The sequence below is a fragment of the Bombina bombina genome, chromosome 5 (genome assembly GCF_027579735.1).
Source record: "Bombina bombina isolate aBomBom1 chromosome 5, aBomBom1.pri, whole genome shotgun sequence".
NCBI classification, from domain to species: Eukaryota; Metazoa; Chordata; class Amphibia; order Anura; family Bombinatoridae; genus Bombina; species Bombina bombina.
In genome coordinates this window covers 371,730,916-371,751,614 of record NC_069503.1, presented here as the reverse complement: position 1 = coordinate 371,751,614, position 20,699 = coordinate 371,730,916, and the positions used below count along the sequence as shown (strand labels likewise).

Here is a 20,699-nt window from a genome sequence, read left to right as displayed (position 1 = left end):
CTATCTGTAGCAGAGGGGACACGATAACAGGAGGGGGGGGGGGTCAGGGCCCACAGTCAATTTCAGCAGCAGCTATTGGTTATTCTTATAATATGTGAGTGAGAAAATCAGGGTTGTAGTTGTAAATCATATCTTTGTGTGCATGGTATATAGCCTGGAACGTAAATATAAGGCATTAGAGAACTATAATATAGAACTGTTTAAAGAATTAAAAAAACTCATAAAAATATTTTGTAATCATAAATCACACCATTACTTAAATTGTTACATTTTTACCAGGTCAATGTTCTCTAATAACAGCAATATTTACTAACAAACTTGCTTCTAAAATCCAGATGAAGTTTTTAAAGTGGCTCATTTGTAGGTTTTGTTTAGTAGAGTTATTGTACATAGTAAACATTTTACTCTCACTGAAGGACTGGGAGGGAGTTAATGGATCTGACCCAGGGAGTTTAGAATAAATAATAGAAGAGGTTTTTTACAATATAATATTCATGAATAGAGCCTCCATTGTTTTCCCTCTGCTACTATTGATTCAAGGTGCATTAATGATCACATCTCTAGTTAATATTTAGGAGTATAATGTATGCCCATGTGTGTATAGGTGTAAATGTATATGTGATGTGTCTATATTATGCTTACAGGCAAAGTAACGTCAAAATGAAACTTTCATGATTCAGATAGAATGCAGTTTTAAACACGTTTCCAATTTACAGTACTTCTATTATGAAATTTGCTTTGCTCTCTTGGTATCCTTTGTTGTAAAGTAATCCTCAGGAGCAGCAATGACCTACTGGGAGCAAGCTGAACACATTTGGTGAGCCAATGGCAAGGGTTATATATGTGCAGGCACCAATAATCAGCTAGCTACAAACAATACTTCTCCTGGGACCACACATTTTTGCAGATCCAACATAGGATAGTTTGTGATTGGCTGTGGGGGTGTTGCTGGTTTTGGTGACTGAACGCCAAGGAGGAGAGGAGCGCAGTTTTTCAGATCTCTGAGGTGATAATGTGTCGTGTTGGCCATGAATAGAAGTGATTATAGAAGGCACAACCAGGTGAGTCTAATGACACTGCTTTATCTCACTATAAACAACTTTATATTTGAAGTTAGGGTTTTATACACGCTGTGACCGCAATTTACTGCTGTGTAATATGTAATATGTTAGTAATAAGTGCTGATCACACTTTTATTCACGGCCCAACATGACCCAGATAGTAACTCAGAGGTGTGAAACTATAGCATTAAGTTGTACGTTACATCGCTCTAAATGACGGCTTGCTGTAGTGTCATTTCACATCGCACAAAAAAATAATAAATGTTACCAGAGAATATATAAGTGACAGGTTACACACTTTATAGCAGTGAGAGACGGTGGAATTATGTGAATAGAATAAACCTAGCGGTTACAGGGCTGGCCAGCAGATACATTACTTCCAAATTAGGAAAACTACGCAAATGGGGTAAATATAAAATAAGGTGTGATGTGAATAATATGCTGTGTGCTCGGATATGGGAGATAATACAACTTCCTCTAGCGCAGTTTGAAAAACAATTAGAGCAACCAATGTGCTAATGTGTTGATAAAGTGTTTACACTGAACTATTGCTGTATTATAATAGAAATATCTTGTGATCACAAGGTGTTCTATGTCCCTTTAACCCTCTTTTTATTTCAGCCCTTTCCTTCACATTCACAAGACACATCTGTCAAACATTGGGAAAATCTCTACCTTTCCATGATTCAGATGAAAGAACATACAATTATACAAATTTTTTCCCCAATTTATGTCTAATATAAAATGTATTTTGTTCTCTTGATATCCTTTTTTGAAAAGCAGCTAGGTACATTCAGGAACACGCACATGTCTGGAGCACTATATTGCAGCAGCTTTGCAAGAATACTTTTAAATAGACATTAAAGGGGCACTGAACCCAAAATTTTTCTTTCGGGATTCAGATAGAGCATGCAATTTTAAGCAACTTTCTAATTTACTCCTATTATCAATTTTTCAACGTTCTCTTGCTATCTTTATTTGAAAAAGAAGGCATCTAAGCTATTTGTTTGGTTCAGCACCCTGGAAAGCACTTGTTCATTGGTAGATTAATTTATCCACCAATCAGTAAGAACAACCAAGGTTGTTCACCAAAAATGGGCCGGCATCTAAAGTTACATTCTTGCATTTCAAATAAAGATACCAAGAGAATGAAGAAAATTTGATAATAGGAGTAAATTAGAAAGTTGCTTAAAATTGCGTGCTCTATCTGAATCACGAAAGAAAACATTTGGGTTCAGTGTCCCTTTCAAGTCAAAGTTAAACTTGCATGGTTTTTAGAAAGCATGTTGTTTTAAACACTTTTCCAATAATTATATTATACAATTATGGGTCTCATTTGTTGAAGAGATATCTATGTAGACTCACAGGAGTGTGCACGTCTTTAGCATTCTCTGGTAGCTGTGTTTGCAACAATGTATAATGTATAAAAATAATAGAAGTAAATTGGAAAGTTGTCTAAAATCTGAATCATGATTTAATTGTGACTTTATTGTCCTTTTATTAAAGTGTCAGTAAACCTTAAAAATAATGTTATATAATTCTGCACATAGTGCAGAATTATATAACATTATATTAGCGCAAACGTTTTAAAACATAATTTCCCCTTTAAAACAGCAGTTTTTAAAAAAAAAATTCACAGACCCACTCTCTGTGATCTTCTGAGCGGGTCTGTTTTTTTTCAAACAACGCATCGGGCTAGCTGTATAGTCACAGCCCGGCCCGACCGCGCCATAGCACTAAGTGCAGCTCGCTCCTCCTCTGTCTTACAGCAGGAGCGAACTTCACTGTGTATAATGGCACGGTCGGGCCGGGCTGTGACTATACAGCTGGCCCGATGCGCTGTTTGAAAAAAAAACAGACCCGCTCAGAAGAGCACAGAGAGCGGGTCTGTAAAACAGCAGTTTTTAAAAAAAATTTAAAGGGGAAATTATGTTTTATAAAGTTTGCGCTAATATAATGTTATATAATTCTACACTATGTGCAGAATTATATAACATTATTTTTAAGGTTTACTGTCCCTTTAATGTTATACATTTGAATGAGCAGTGTCTGCTGCTGTGTAAGGCTCCCACCATGTGCACGCTGCCTACCTAGGTATGCTCTTCAACAAAGAATTGTTGGCGCTCTACAAATAACCGATAATAATAATAATAAAGAGGAAGCAAATTTATTAATAGAAGTAAACTGGAAATTTTTTCTTAAATTGTATACTCTGTCTGAATCCCAAGAAAATTTTGTGTCCATTTAAAACCATTCATTTATAATATTACTAGTCCTAAAGCCTGTTCACACGGGTCATTTTTTGCAGTCCAGCAGTCCCACCCCGTGCTCTCTCCCCTCGCTTTTACGCTTTCTCTCGCTCCACCTCTCTTTTGCGCTCTCTCTCCCCCCTCTCTTTTGCGCTCTCTCCCCCTCTCTTTTGCGCTCTCTCTCGCTCCACCTCTCTTTTGCTCCCTCTCTCCCCCTCTCTTTTGCTTTCTCTCCCCCTCTCTTTTGTTCTCTCTCTCCCCCCTCTCTTTTACGTTCTCTCTCTCTTTTGCGCTCTCTCTCTCCCCCCCTCTTTTGCGCTCTCTCTCTCCCCCTCTCTTTTGCGCTCTCTCTCTCCCCCTCTCTTTCGCTCTCTCTCCCCCCTCTCTTCAGCACTTTCCTATCTCTTTTTGTCTCTCCCCATCTCTTTCTATTTCTCTCCCCTCTCCGTCGCGCCAACCGCGCCTGGCCACGCCTCGTCCATGCCCACGGTCCCACCCGGCCATGCCCATTTTTGCCGCAAACAGCATGGATTGTCAGGTAAGGCCAGGTGTGTTTGTCCTTGTGCTGTCTCTACTGCGCATGACAGCTTCGGACAAACACCCTTGGCCTTTTATATAATAGGATTATATTAATATGGTTAAGGCCTAGATCCTAAGCAAACCTTTTAGTGAAAGCACTGTGTCAGTATAAATAACAGATCACCTCCCAAATCATAGTGACACCTAATACTTCCTATGAAAGCCATTAGAAAATAACAGTGACAGATGTTTCCTATGACTATTGCCAGTAATGAGTATAAGCCCATAGTTCTTACGGACTTCTTTTAACATAGAAATGTCCATGTGATATTTTCTAGTAAGCTTTTTACAGATAGGCTTCATCACTTTCAGGTGATTTAACATATGGGTATAATGTCCCTTTAATTTACGGCAACCCTTATTTAATTGGCATAACTCTCAAAAAACGCCACCACCTCAATCTGTTATAAATACTTCTGCCAGATTAATTACACCTCCCATCCATCATCAACTCCTCTATGTTGTAAAACACATGTATGACAGCATATCCATGAGTTACGCAATAGGATTGATCACATTCCTTTACAAACACATCACGTTTTTTATCTACAAAAAAATCCCTTTAGCCTTTAATGATGAGTTTTGTATTGTGATGTATAAAATCAGAGATGGAAATCCAAGAAACAAGGGAACTTTGGAACCCTTAGATTTTATTTGTGGTCTGGCTCCCATAACATTTTGGAAGACACACGGTATTGCTGTGTAATTTACACTTCCTGAAAGTTCTACAAAAAATATAAATATACGTAAATTACACAAAGCAATAAAAAATAATTCCACCAAATTATCAATCACAGCATCCCTCAAAAGTTTGGCACAAAACAGATAATCAAATACAAAATATTAAAAAGGAAAAACAGCGAGTGTAGTTACAACATTATTAATATATATATAAAATAAATAAATAATAGTTATCCTTACCTCTTCCTTCAATCTCCCTAATGCAAATGTCCACAACCATAGGTCTTGGTGTATTGTGAGCCTTTACCAGGGTTGTGAGGTCACAGCTGTATACTTTCTTTATGCGCTTGAGGTCTGGCTGGCAGTCGTTGGGCACATATTTTGAACACTGTTTATGCACATTCAGGCCACAGTCTGCAAAGAAACATGTCATCACAATTAATGCCAGCACACAGATATGTTTAATCATTCCCACTGGTGCTAATTAAACTCCAAGAAAATGTGTTGTCTAAAAATGGTCTCAGTGTTGCTGTAAACAAAGGTCTGGCTGTAAACAAATGCATTAGTTATTTTCTTGTTTCTGAAGTGCCTTTTCAGATGTGGAAGTAGTAGTTTGACTACATTTATCATGATAATATCTCATGCTAATGTGCTGAAAAGAGATTTGCTACCCTTTAAATGGATAGGAAAGTCAAAATTAAAATGCATGATTCAGATAGAGATAAATTCACTTCTATTTTCAAAAGTGCTCCATTTTCTTTGTATCCCTTGTTGAAAAAAAAAATATGCACATATCCTACACTAGTGGGAGCTAGCTGCTGATTGGTGCTGCACACATCTGTCTCTGGTGATTGGCTAACTAGATGTGTTTAGCTAGCTGCCAGTAGTGCAATGCTGTTTCTTCAGTGAAGGATAACAAGAGAATAAAGCAAATTTCATAACAGAAGTAAATTGCAAAGTTGGTTAAAAACATAATTTATGCTTACCTGATAAATTCCTTTCTTCTGTTGTGTGATCAGTCCACGGGTCATCATTACTTCTGGGATATTATCTGCTCCCCTACAGGAAGTGCAAGAGGATTCACCCAGCAGAGTTGCTATATAGCTCCTCCCCTCTACGTCACCTCCAGTCATTCGACCAAAGACCAACGAGAAAGGAGAAGCCAAGGGTGTAGTGGTGACTGGATTATAATTTAAAAAATATTTACCTGCCTTAAAAAACAGGGCGGGCCGTGGACTGATCACACAACAGAAGAAAGGAATTTATCAGGTAAGCATAAATTATGTTTTCTTCTGTTATGTGTGATCAGTCCACGGGTCATCATTACTTCTGGGATACCAATACCAAAGCAAAAGTACACGGATGACGGGAGGGATAGGCAGGCTCATTATACAGAAGGAACCACTGCCTGAAGAACCTTTCTCCCAAAAATAGCCTCCGAAGAAGCAAAAGTGTCAAATTTGTAAAATTTGGAAAAAGTATGAAGCGAAGACCAAGTTGCAGCCTTGCAAATCTGTTCAACAGAGGCCTCATTCTTAAAGGCCCAAGTGGAAGCCACAGCTCTAGTAGAATGAGCTGTAATTCTTTCAGGAGGCTGCTGTCCAGCAGTCTCATAGGCTAAACGAATTATGCTACGAAGCCAGAAGGAGAGAGAGGTAGCCGAAGCCTTATGACCTCTCCTCTGACCAGAGTACACGACAAACAGGGAAGACGTTTGTCGAAAATCCTTAGTTGCCTGCAAGTAGAACTTGAGGGCACGAACTACATCCAGATTGTGTAGAAGACGTTCCTTCTTTGAAGAAGGATTTGGACACAAGGATGGAACAACAATCTCTTGATTGATATTCCTGTTAGTGACTACCTTAGGTAAGAACCCAGGTTTAGTACGCAGAACTACCTTGTCTGAGTGAAAGATCAGATAAGGAGAATCACAATGTAAGGCTGATAATTCAGAGACTCTTCGAGCCGAGGAAATAGCCATTAAAAATAGAACTTTCCAAGATAACAATTTTATATCAATGGAATGAAGGGGTTCGAACGGAACACCCTGTAAAACGTTAAGAACTAAGTTTAAACTCCATGGCGGAGCAACAGTTTTAAACACAGGCTTGATCCTAGCTAAAGCCTGACAAAATGCCTGGACGTCTGGATTTTCTGACAGACGCTTGTGTAACAAGATGGACAGAGCTGAGATCTGTCCCTTTAATGAGCTAGCCGATAAACCCTTTTCTAAACCTTCTTGTAGAAAGGACAATATCCTAGGAATCCTAACCTTACTCCAGGAGTAATCTTTGGATTCACACCAGTATAGGTATTTACGCCATATTTTATGGTAAATCTTTCTGGTAACAGGCTTCCTAGCCTGTATCAGGGTATCAATAACCGACTCAGAAAAACCACGTTTTGATAAAATCAAGCGTTCAATTTCCAAGCAGTCAGCTTCAGAGAAGTAAGATTTTGATGTTTGAATGGACCCTGTATCAGAAGGTCCTGTCTTAGAGGTAGAGACCAAGGCGGACAGGATGACATGTCCACTAGATCTGCATACCAAGTCCTGCGTGGCCATGCAGGTGCTATTAGAATCACTGATGCTCTCTCCTGTTTGATTTTGGCAATCAATCGAGGAAGCAGCGGGAAGGGTGGAAACACATAAGCCATCCTGAAGTTCCAAGGTGCTGTCAAAGCATCTATCAGAACCGCTCCCGGATCCCTGGATCTGGATCCGTAGCGAGGAAGTTTGGCGTTCTGGCGAGACGCCATGAGATCTATATCTGGTTTGCCCCAACGTCGAAGTATTTGGGCAAAGACCTCCGGATGAAGTTCCCACTCCCCCGGATGAAAAGTCTGGCGACTCAAGAAATCCGCCTCCCAGTTCTCTACTCCCGGGATGTGGATTGCTGACAGGTGGCAAGAGTGAGACTCTGCCCAGCGAAATATCTTTGATACTTCCATCATTGCTAGGGAGCTTCTTGTCCCTCCCTGATGGTTGATGTAAGCTACAGTCGTGATGTTGTCCGACTGAAACCTGATGAACCCCCGAGTTTTTAACTGGGGCCAAGCTAGAAGGGCATTGAGAACTGCTCTCAATTCCAGAATGTTTATTGGCAGGAGACTTTCCTCCTGACTCCATTGTCCCTGAGCCTTCAGAGAATTCCAGACAGCGCCCCAACCTAGTAGGCTGGCGTCTGTTGTTACAATTGTCCAGTCCGGCCTGCTGAATGGCATCCCCCTGGACAGATGTGGCCGAGAAAGCCACCATAGAAGAGAGTTTCTGGTCTCTTGATCCAGATTCAGAGTGGGGGACAAATCTGAGTAATCCCCATTCCACTGACTCAGCATGCACAATTGCAGCGGTCTGAGATGTAGGCGTGCAAAGGGTACTATGTCCATTGCTGCTACCATTAAGCCGATCACCTCCATGCATTGAGCTACTGACGGGAGTTGAATGGAATGAAGGACACGGCATGCATTTAGAAGCTTTGTTAATCTGTCTTCTGTCAGATAAATCTTCATTTCTACAGAATCTATAAGAGTCCCCAAGAATGGAACTCTTGTGAGAGGAAAGAGAGAACTCTTCTTTTCGTTCACTTTCCATCCATGCGACCTTAGAAATGCCAGAACTAACTCTGTATGAGACTTGGCAGTTTGAAAGCTTGAAGCTTGTATCAGAATGTCGTCTAGGTACGGAGCTACCGAAATTCCTCGCGGTCTTAGTACCGCCAGAAGGGCACCCAGAACCTTTGTGAAGATTCTTGGAGCCGTAGCCAATCCGAATGGAAGGGCTACAAACTGGTAATGCCTGTTTAAGAAGGCAAACCTTAGATACCGGTAATGATCTTTGTGAATCGGTATGTGAAGGTAAGCATCCTTTAAATCCACTGTGGTCATGTACTGACCCTCTTGGATCATGGGTAAGATTGTCCGAATAGTTTCCATTTTGAACGATGGAACTCTTAGGAATTTGTTTAGGATCTTTAAATCCAAGATTGGCCTGAAAGTTCCCTCTTTTTTGGGAACCACAAACAGGTTTGAGTAAAACCCTTGTCCTTGTTCCGACCGCGGAACCGGATGGATCACTCCCATTAATAATAGATCTTGTACACAGCGTAGAAACGCGTCTTTCTTTATTTGGTTTGTTGACAACCTTGACAGATGAAATCTCCCTCTTGGGGGAGAGAATTTGAAGTCTAGAAGGTATCCCTGAGATATGATCTCTAGCGCCCAGGGATCCTGGACATCTCTTGCCCAAGCCTGGGCGAAGAGAGAGAGTCTGCCCCCCACTAGATCCGGTCCCGGATCGGGGGCCCTCGGTTCATGCTGTCTTAGGGGCAGCAGCAGGTTTCCTGGCCTGCTTGCCCTTATTCCAGGACTGGTTAGGTTTCCAGCCTTGTCTGTAACGAGCAACAGCTCCTTCCTGTTTTGGTGCAGTGGAAGTTGATGCTGTTCCTGTTTTGAAATTCCGAAAGGGACGAAAATTAGACTGTCTAGCCTTAGCTTTGGCTTTGTCTTGAGGTAGAGCGTGGCCCTTACCTCCTGTAATGTCAGCAATAATTTCTTTCAAACCGGGCCCAAATAAAGTTTGCCCCTTGAAAGGTATATTAAGTAATTTGGACTTAGAAGTTACATCAGCCGACCAGGATTTTAGCCACAGCGCCCTACGTGCCTGAATGGCGAATCCTGAATTCTTAGCCGTAAGTTTGGTTAAATGTACTACGGCCTCCGAAATGAATGAATTAGCTAGTTTAAGGACTCTAAGCCTGTCCGTAATGTCGTCCAGCGTAGCTGAACTAAGGTTCTCTTCCAGAGACTCAATCCAAAATGCTGCCGCAGCCGTAATCGGCGCGATGCATGCAAGGGGTTGCAATATAAAACCTTGTTGAACAAACATTTTCTTAAGGTAACCTTCTAATTTTTTATCCATAGGATCTGAAAAAGCACAGCTATCCTCCACCGGGATAGTGGTACGCTTAGCTAAAGTAGAAACTGCTCCCTCCACCTTAGGGACCGTTTGCCATAAGTCCCGTGTGGTGGCGTCTATTGGAAACATCTTTCTAAATATTGGAGGGGGTGAGAACGGCACACCGGGTCTATCCCACTCCTTAGTAACAATTTCAGTTAATCTCTTAGGTATAGGAAAAACGTCAGTACTCGCCGGTACCGCAAAGTATTTATCCAACCTACACATTTTCTCTGGTATTGCAACAGTGTTACAATCGTTAAGAGCTGCTAAGACCTCCCCTAGTAATACACGGAGGTTTTCCAATTTAAATTTAAAATTTGAAATATCTGAATCCAATCTGCTTGGATCAGAACCGTCACCTACAGAATGAAGCTCTCCGTCCTCATGCTCTGCAAGCTGTGACGCAGTATCAGACATGGCCCTAGAATTATCAGCGCACTCTGTTCTCACCCCAGAGTGATCACGCTTGCCTCTTAGTTCTGGTAATTTAGCCAAAACTTCAGTCATAACAGTAGCCATATCTTGTAATGTTATCTGTAATGGCTGCCCAGATGTACTAGGCGCCATAATATCACGCACCTCCCGGGCGGGAGATGCAGGTACTGACACGTGAGGCGAGTTAGTCGGCATAACTCTCCCCTCGCTGTTTGGTGAAATTTGTTCAATTTGTACAGATTGGCTTTTATTTAAAGTAGCATCAATACAGTTAGTACATAAATTTCTATTGGGCTCCACCTTGGCATTGGAACAAATGACACAGGTATCTTCCTCTGAATCAGACATGTTTAACACACTAGCAATAAACATGCAACTCGGTTACAATTTTATTTAACAAAAACGTACTGTGCCTCAAGAAGCACTAAACGATTAAATGACAGTTGAAATAATGAACTGAAAAACAGTTATAGCATCACTCTTTACAAACAACACAACTTTTTAGCAAAGGTTTGTTCCCATTAGTAAAATAACACTAATTAAATTTTAAACATAAAAATTACAGAGCAACGTTTTAAATCACAGTCACTATATAAGTCTCACAGCTCTGCTGAGAGAATCTACCTCCCTTCAAAGAAGTTTGAAGACCCCTGAGTTCTGTTAGAGATGAACCGGATCATGCAGAAAATACAAGAGTAACTGACTGGAAATTTTTGATGCGTAGCAAAGAGCGCCAAAAACGGCCCCTCCCTCTCACACACAGCAGTGAGAGAGAAACGAAACTGTCATAAATAAAACAAGCAAACTGCCAAGTGGAAAAATAATGCCCAAATATTTATTCACTCAGTACCTCATTAATGCAAACGATTCTACATTCCAGCAAAAACGTTTAACATGAAAAATACCTAATAAAAGGTTTAATGTACTTTTACAGAGTAATTCCGGTGAAATACCATCCCCAGAATACTAAAGTGTAGAGCATACATACATGTTCATTATAACGGTATGGCAGGATTTTTTCATCAATTCCATTCAGAAAATAAAAACTGCTACATACCTCAATGCAGATTCAACTGCCCGCTGTCCCCTGATCTGAAGTTTTTACCTCCCTCAGATGGCCGAGAAACAGCAATATGATCTTAACTACTCCGGTTAAAATCATAAGAAAAACTCTGGTAGATTCTTCTTCAAACTCTGCCAGAGAGGTAATAACACGCTCCGGTGCTATTGTAAAATAACAAACTTTTGATTGAAGTTCTAAAAACTAAGTATAATCACCATAGTCCTCTCACACCTCCTATCTAGTCTTTGGGTGCAAGAGAATGACTGGGGGTGACGTAGAGGGGAGGAGCTATATAGCAACTCTGCTGGGTGAATCCTCTTGCACTTCCTGTAGGGGAGCAGATAATATCCCAGAAGTAATGATGACCCGTGGACTGATCACACATAACAGAAGAAATTGTACGTTCTATCCAAATCATGAAATACAATTTTGGGGTTTCCTGTCTCTTTAAGAAACTTTGTTGTGCAACTTCCCCACTAAGGCCCCAATATTCAAAACCTCTCTGCTCAGGTGAGATATTCTAAAATGATCCTCCAGCACTGCGAGATCCCTAGTGACATTTTCAAAAGGCTGATTTTGTTTTACTTCTCCAAGGGGCGTTCGCTGCATTTCTGCATGTGATCCGATCACTTAGATGATTTTACATATTTGGAAATCAGCTGTTCTCCCTCATATTTTACATACAAGAGCAAACATATAGCCAGACAGGAGACCTTTCCTCCTTTCAGATTTCAATTGTTGAACACAACTTGCATTACTTAAAAATACATGAAACCTTTCCAGTATAGGTGAGATACAAGTTGTTATTGTTACATTTGTTCGGGAACTATAACCTTCACTTACATTTTTTAGTATTGAAATTGTTTTAGAGATAATTGCTACGCACAGCATCTGGACTTAATGTGAAAGAACTGTTTAATATCGCAGTGGGCAGTTACGCCGGATGTCTCACCCACAAATTAAAACTTGCTTTCTACCCTTCTGTTCAATGACAGATTCTAAACTTGTATAATTGCATATGTTTACACTGTGAATTGTAACTGTATTGCGATTATAGTCTTCTTTTTTGGTTATGTACACTAATGTGTGTTCAAATTAATAAACATTTTGAAGAAAGAAAAAAAAAAAAAAGAATGCAGCTATGGAAAATATAATAAATGCTGTGACAGGTTTCGGTTAAGTCTATGGAATGACACAAATGTTCATAATGTTCCTTATGAAGACCTGATTGCCCAAACAAGTTACAAACATATTAAAGGGACAGTCTACACCAGACTGGTTTAATCCCTTTATTACCCATTCCTTAGTTTTGCATAACCAACACAGTTATATTACTACACGTTTTACCTCTGTAATTACCTTGTATCTAAGCCTCTGCAAACTTCCCCCTTATTTCAGTTATTTTGACAGACTTGCATTTTAACCAATTAGTGCTGACTCCTAGTTTAACTCCATGTTCTATGTGAACTAACGTCCCCTAGCTGTGAAAAACTGTCAAATGCATTCAGATAAGAGGCGGTCTTCAAGGACTTAGAAATTAGCATATGAGCCTACCTAGGTTTAGCTTTTAACTAAGAATACCAAGAGAACAAAGCAAATTTGATGATAAAAGTAAATTGGAAAGTTGTTTGAAATGACACGCCTTATCTGAATTATGAAAGTTTAATTCTGACTAGACTGTCCCTTTAAGTCTATGGAATGACACAAATGTTCTGTTCCTTAAGTAGACCTGGTTGCACCAACAAATTTACAAACATATTAAGTCACCAAAGAGGGATGTTATAATGAAGTATAATGTGCCACACAAATATACCCAATTGTAGTAGAATATCTACAGTGAACATGTGCACTAATTGTCCATAAACCCACAAAACAAGAACATGTTTGGTCTCTTTTTGGGATTACAAGTACAGAAAAAAGATACAGGAGGCCAATGGTGTATTTCGTATTTATGCTGCCACAGAAAATTATTCTGCTGCCTCTAAACACCCTTCCTCAGAAGTTGTAGTTCACTGATATGAAATATAATGACTAAAACAGAGAGTGTAGAAATCCCAAAATTTGCTGCAACCCAAAATCTTGCAGCTATAGGCACAGATTTAATTTACCTGACAGAAAACTGTAGTTAATTAATCCATCATTTAAAGGGACATTAAATTACAACAAGAAAATGCCCAGATGTGTTAGAACATTTTGTTACTGAACTATTTCTTGCATATAAGAATGTGTAAACCCTCTGCAAAAGGATTAAACACATAAAAGTCACCCAGATAAGCAATGCACTGAGCTAGCTAAACACATCTGGCAAGTCAATGACTAGGCCCCAGTAGTGCACGTTTGCTCATACCATGGTATACTTTTCAAAAGAAGAAATACCAAGTAAATTTCATAACAGATGCAAATTGAAATGTCTTAAATTGCATGTTCTCAAAGAAAATACATTTTTGACCTTTATATCAGTTGCAGTGAATACTCATATAGCAGCTGGGTTTGTTAAATTATTTTACACTGCAAACATTGATGACATGTAGTGCTCAAGAAACATGCACACTCATGAGCCTACCTAGGTATGCTCTTCAACATGTCCTACCTGAATCATGAACCTCATTTCCCATAATGCTTAGGCAGCTTAAATACACTTTAGCATCTTGGGAAATGTAGTTCTAAAACAACTGGAGAGCAATAGTGCAATAAGAGAATGCTATAACACCTTAGAGTGTTTTTATGTCTCTTAACACAAAAGTATTTCCTCCTGAAAATCTCTGGATAAAATTAGTGCCTATAGAGGGTAGCAGTTGTGTTTGTTAATTACAAAGGCCTAAACTGCACGGAATTACATGTGTACATACACATAAAAGAAGAGGCTGGTATCTGAAATGAGAAATTATCTAGATAGAACAGAATTAAATAAAAAAATAACACCACTGAGTAAAAATAATTTCCAGCAACGTAACAGTTAATGTTTCTGTATGTTTTTATGTTAATCTTTACAGCTTACTCATTATCATAAATATTTAATTGAAATCACAGTTGGAACACATATGAATTATGAATGAGCATGATTGTTAAACATGCTCAGCTCAGATTATCGCACCCTCAGGAGCTGGCACCAGGTGGTGAAACTGATTTGTATATTGGGTTTTTTCCGCTTTACAAACTGAGAATGGCTGTTTACAGCTAACCATTAGGGTATAATAAATGTATTATTTACCTCGTGTACTTAATGTAGACTACTGACTTTAAATATACAGTATCTCACAAAAGTGAGTACACCCCTCACATTTTTGTAAATATTTTATTATATCTTTTCATGTGACAACACTGATGAAATGACACTTTGCTACAATGTAAAGTAGTGAGTGTACAGCCTGTATAACAGTGTAAATTTGCTGTCCCCTCAAAATAACTCAACACACAGTCATTAATGTCTAAACCGTTGGCAACAAAAGTGAGTACACCCCTAAGTGGAAATGTCCAAATTGGGCCCAAAGTGTCAATATTTTGTGTGGCCACCATTATTGTCCATCATTGCCTTAACCCTCTTGGGCATGGAGTTCACCAGAGCTTCGCAGGTTGCCACTGGAGTCCTCTTCCACTGCTCCATGACGACATCACAGAGCTGGTGGATGTTAGAGACCTTGCACTCCCCCACATTCCGTTTGAGGATGCCCCAAAGTTGCTCAATAGGGTTTAGGTCTGGAGACATGCTTGGCCAGTCCATCACCTTTACCCTCAGCTTCTTTAGCAAGGCAGTAGTCGTGTCTGAGGTGTGTTTTGGGTTGTTATCATGTATGAATACTGCCCTGCGGCCCAGTCTCCTAAGGGAGGGGATTATGATCTGCTTCAGTATATCACAGTACATGTTGGGATTCATGGTTCCCTCAATGAACTGTAGCTCCCCAGTGCTGGAAGCACTCATGCAGGTCCAGACCAAGACACTCCCACCACCATGCTTGACTGTAGGCAAGACACACTTGTCTTTATACTCCTTACCTGGTTGCCGCCACACACGCTTGACACCATCTGAACCAAATAAGTTTATCTTGGTCTCATTGGACCACAGGACATGGTTCCAGTAATCCATGTCCTTAGTTTACTTGTCTTCAGACTTTCTCTTGCATCATCTTTAGAAGAGGCTTCCTTCTGGGACGACAGCCATGCAGACCAATTTGATACAGGGTACGGCGTATGGTCTGAGCACTGACAGGCTGACCCCCACCCCTTCAACCTCTGCAGCAATGCTGGCAGCACTCATACAACTATTTTCCAAAGACAACCTCTGGATATGACACTGAGCACGTGCACTCAACTTATTTGGTCCTCCATTGCGAGGCCTGTTCTGAGTGGAACCTGTCCTGTGAAACCAATGTATGGTCTTGCCCACTGAGCTCCAGCTCAGTTTCAGGGTCTTGGCAATCTTCTTATAGCCTAGGCCATCTTTATGTAGAGCAACAATTCTTTTTATCAGATCATCAGAGAGTTCTTTGCCATGAGGTGCCATGCTGAACTTCCAGTGACCAGTATGAGAGAGTGTGAGAGCGATAACACCAAATTTAATACACCTGCTCCCCATTCACACCTGAGACCTTGTAACACTAACGAGTCATATGACACCAGGGAGGGAAAATGGCTTATTGGGCCCAATTTGTACATTTCCACTTAGGGGTGTACTCACTTTTGTTGCCAATGGTTTAGACATTAATGGCTGTGTGTTGAGATATTTTGTTATACAGGCTGTACACTCACTACTTTACATTGTACCAGTGTCATTTCTTCAGTGTTGTCACATGAAAAGATATAATAAAATATTTACAAACATGTGAGGGGTGTACTCACTTTTGTGAGATACTGTGTATAAAAATAGATAGATGTCTCTTTTCTCTTTATACTAACAACTTCCCAATGTACTTCTATTATCAAATTGTTTTCATTTTCTCTATATCCTTTGTTGAAAAGCAGGAAGATTAGGTAAGGATAGCGCATGTGTCTGCAGCACTATATGGCAGCAGTTTTGCTAGAATGTTGTATATTAGCAAGAGCACTAGATGGCAGCACTATTTCCTGTCATATAGTGCTGCAGACATGTACACACTACCTATCTAGATATCTCTTCAACAAAGAATTACATAAGAACAGTACAAATGTGATAATAGTAAATTGGAAACATTTTTTTTAAATTGTATGCTCTGTCTCAATCATGAAAGGCAATTTTGTGTTTCATATCTCTTTAAAGGGACAGTAAACACCCTGTAATTAGTAGGCATGTCAGTGCTATAGCTATAGAATAACATATCAGCCAAATGTAAACACGTTTAAAATCTCCCACCATTTGCATTATTTGGAGGAGCCTATTTGGGCTCAAGTCTGCAGACAGCAAGGTTAGCCACTGTCATTATTTTAGCATAAAGTACACTGTTTTGCCGTTGTTATCAGTTAAATCCAATTAGAGTCAGCTATGTAGGAGGGCTAGTCTTGAGAAATGAGCAGAGAACAATTCAAGTTCTCAGATTATAAAATCCACATTTTTCAGAGCTAAATTACATGGAAAGGGGACACAATAAAAAATGAAAATATATGTCAACATTGTTTTACTATGTATAACTAAACATTTTATATTTAAAGGGATATTAAAGTCCAAATTAAACTTTCATGATTCAGATAGGGCATGCCGTTTTAAACAACATTCTATTTTACTTATATCATCAAATTGGCTTTGTTCAAATATGAGATTAGTGCATAGATCTTATCTGACTCCAAGAGTGATGGCCAAATGGTCTGGGCAAGAGAAAATGGTATGCCCCAAGTGTAGTGCCCCTACAGCAGACCTTATACATGTATTTGGTCCTGCCCAAAACTTCTAAAATTTTGGCACCAAGTTGCCTACTGGATTAGTAAATTCTTGCCAGCTAAATTAATCATGGACAGATCTTGTATTTTCTTTTTGGTCAAAGAGAGTTCAATCCAGAATAAATACTTAATCAATACGGCCATCCTCATGGCCAGACACATGATTTTAAGAAAATGGAAGGATAGAAGGCCACAAGGTTTAGCTGAATTTTCCCAAAATATGTTATATCAAATAATTGTAGATCAATACGATCCAATGATCTACATGGAGGGAAAATTGAGAGCCTTCTTCAAAAAATGGGGTAAGGTCATATCACTTCCCCTCCCCACTCAAGAGCAGATTCTTTACCCCTTTCGTTCCACTCCTCTCTTCTTGCAGCTGCTACAAACAGAATCCTAGCCCCCACATTGGGATCAATTAGGAGTACAATTTATATATATATATATAATTTTTTTCTCCCCCACGCTTTTCTTTGTTCGTTTTGTCTTGTTTTGTATATGTCTGTTTTGTTAAAAACTCAGATTCAAAGAGAAGATAGAGCAGTTAACTCTAAAAAAAGAATTCTTTTTTGTGCTACATTAAATACAAGTGTTATGTCCCGCTTAGTGAAGAGGTTATTTATCTCTTTATGTTGGGTTACAAGCAAAACAAAATCTTGCTTATTCAAAGATACTGAATTTATCTGAATGTATTGAAGAATGCCTTGTTATATTTTGTCAATGTTTTCTTTCTCTTGAATCGGCAATAAAAATTATTATTCTTAGTTGAAGGCTAATACTTGGTAGGCTAATATGCTAATGTCTAAGCCCTTGAAGGCCGTCTCTGATTTGACAGTTTTTCACAGCTAGAGGGCGTTAGTTCATATGTTTCATATAGATAACATTGTGCACATGCACATGAAGTTATTTAAGAGTCAGCACTAATTGCCTGAAATGCAAGTCTGTCAAAAGATCTGAGATAAGGAGGCTTAGATACAAGGTAATTACAGAGGCAAAAAGTATTTTTCTATAACAGTGTTGGTTATGCAAAACTGGGGAATGGTAAAAAAAGGGATTATCTATCTTTTTAAAGAATAACATTTTTGGTGTTTACTGTCCCTTTAACTTTGTCTGGTTTATTAGCAGAGGTCCCATTAATGTCTAAAATTAGATCCTTTGTTCCATCATACTTCCAGCATATCACAACTTTTAAAGAGAGACACTGCATATTTCTCACTGTAACATGTCAGGATCATTACTAAAAGCTCCTAACTAGAGGTAAATTACTGTGAATAGAGGGCATAAGCCTTGCTTACTGCAATCACTGTTTCAGTGATCACGTTGCATAATTTCCCAGATAATATTGGATAGATTTATTAAGAGGTGAATGTCCCTATCAGTTGCAAGCCCGCCCATTTAATCCTGCAACTTATATTTACGAAGCAGCTGTTTAAATTTGACTAATTTGACTGAGGTGATTGACAGGACCTTCTCTCGTGCAGTTTATTGTGCAAGAGCAGGAGGGTGCAATTGCACGATTGAATGCTTGTGCAATGTTAAACATTCAAACAAACTAGAACATACATGCCCATTCAAAAACTGGGTTATCTCTAGAGGATTTCAGGAAATAACTGGATAATTTTAAGGTACATAAAACTCCAGGACCAGATGGAATGCACCTAAGGGTTTTACGGGAATTTAGCACTGTTATAGCCAAACCTCTACTCTTAATTTTTCAAGACCCATTATCCTCAGGCATAGTGCCCTAGGACTGGCATAGAGATTTTTAAAAATGAAAGCAGGACTGATCCAGTAAGCTATAGACCAGTTAGTCTGATATCGGTAGTAGGGAAGATACTTGAAAGGATTATATTGATAAGTATACTCATGTAAACAAGGTTATGCATTCAAATCAGCATGATTTTATGAGAAATAGATCATATCAAACTAATCTAATTACATTATATGAGGAAGTAAGTAAAAAATATAGATAAAGGGGAATCAGTTGATGTGATATACTTGGATTTTGAAAAGGCTTTTGATACTGTGCCACATGAGAGATTATTGTACAGAATTAAGGGACTGTGAAGATGCTGGAAAACAGAATTTATGCTTACCTGATAAATTACTTTCTCCAACGGTGTGTCCGGTCCACGGCGTCATCCATTACTTGTGGGAAAATGTTCTCCCCCACAGGGAAAGGCAAGGAGAGCACACAGCAAGAGCTGTCCATATAGCTCCCCTCTGGCTCCGCCCCCCAGTCATTCGACCGACGGTTAGGAGAAAAAGGAGAAACTATAGGGTGCCGTGGTGACTGTAGTGTATAAAGAAAATTTTTTTCAACCTGATTAAAAAAACCAGGGCGGGCCGTGGACCGGACACACAGTTGGAGAAAGTAATTTATCAGGTAAGCATAAATTCTGTTTTCTCCAACATTGGTGTGTCCGGTCCACGGCGTCATCCATTACTTGTGGGAACCAATACCAAAGCTTTAGGACACGGATGAAGGGAGGGAGCAAATCAGGTTACCTAAACAGAAGGCACCACGGCTTGCAAAACCTTATATTACTATCATGTATATGGAATAAGTAATGTTTAAGTGTAAGTTTAAGTTATGAGTAAGTTAAAGTGTTGGATAAGAAAGTGTTAAATACACTTGAGCGCCACCTAGTGGTATACATGTATATAAGTCAATTGTTAGTTTGTATCAGGTATGGCATGAATAAGGGAGACTAATCCCGAAACGTTGCCTTTTTTACCTCCTTAATAAAAGAATTAATATCTGCTGTCACCTGCCTGCTTTTTTCTTTGAATTTTGAACTGGGGACCTAGGCAGTGGTCCCTGGGTGACGTGCAGCACCTAAGCCGGTTGTGCTGAAAAGCTCTACCTAATCTACAGTGTTCCTGCCTTTTTTCGTGCACCTGGCTCTCAAAATGGAGGATAAACAAGATACCTGTATCACATTTTCTTACTCTGAACTAGAAGCCGCAAGAATAACAACTCTAACGAAAGGGTCAAGAGACTTTCTGAAAGTAGCCCCGTCTGAACATACAACTCAGGAATATGAAAAGTTGTCCAAAAAGAACCTGGCCTTTAACCTGCATGCGAATACCCTGGCGGAATATCACCGGGTTAAGCGAATTCCAAGGGGTTTGAGGATGGGAGCAAGACCTACACTAATGAAGGAGAACCAGGACTATTGTAACCGCTTTGAACATATATTGAACAAATGTTCAATGGACATTATTGTCCTAACTGTTGAGTGCTTAAATAAAGAAATTGAAGAGCAGAATGTCAAACTGGCTGAAATGGAAAATAGCCTAAGAAAAAACTTACCGACAGCTGAGTTGGAGAAAATATTACAAGACACCAATATGAAGATCGCTGAGCTGAAGAAAACAATAGAGGAGAGGAAACGCACAAAATTTGCCCGAGATGAATCGGACTACTCCACCGGCAAAGTGTACAGATGGCGCTATGACCCAGAGGGCGCCCAACGGAGATACACGCCGCGCACCAGAAGACGTCAGAGCCATGGGCCGACGCAAAGCGGCAGCAGTACAGAGTCACAGGATTCATCGCCAGGGGAGTCAGATCCAGACAGAGACGAGGTGGGCGCAAACATCAGCGACAGCTCAAAGGATACAAAGAAAGAAACCAAAAAGAAAACAGCACGACCAGTACGCTCAAGGCGAGGACACTAAATGGGGACCACCATTATTACAAACGGGAAGAGATCCGTTTGTCAAGGGTAAGCAATAGTTCTGATATTGCTATACTAATGTCCACCCCACCAGAGACATACAAAAATAATGTTGTTAACATCTCTAAACACGAACTTTCT

General features: G+C 39.7%; 1 protein-coding gene across 1 annotated transcript in view; it reads right to left on the bottom strand.

Moving 5' to 3' along the window:
• CHN2 (chimerin 2) overlaps positions 1-20,699 on the bottom strand; it is a 964,914-nt gene that overhangs the window by 103,502 nt on the left and 840,713 nt on the right. The window contains exon 9 of the mRNA XM_053714191.1: positions 4,811-4,984. Within this exon, the coding sequence (XP_053570166.1) occupies positions 4,811-4,984 (174 nt within the window). The remainder of the gene's footprint in view (positions 1-4,810; positions 4,985-20,699) is intronic.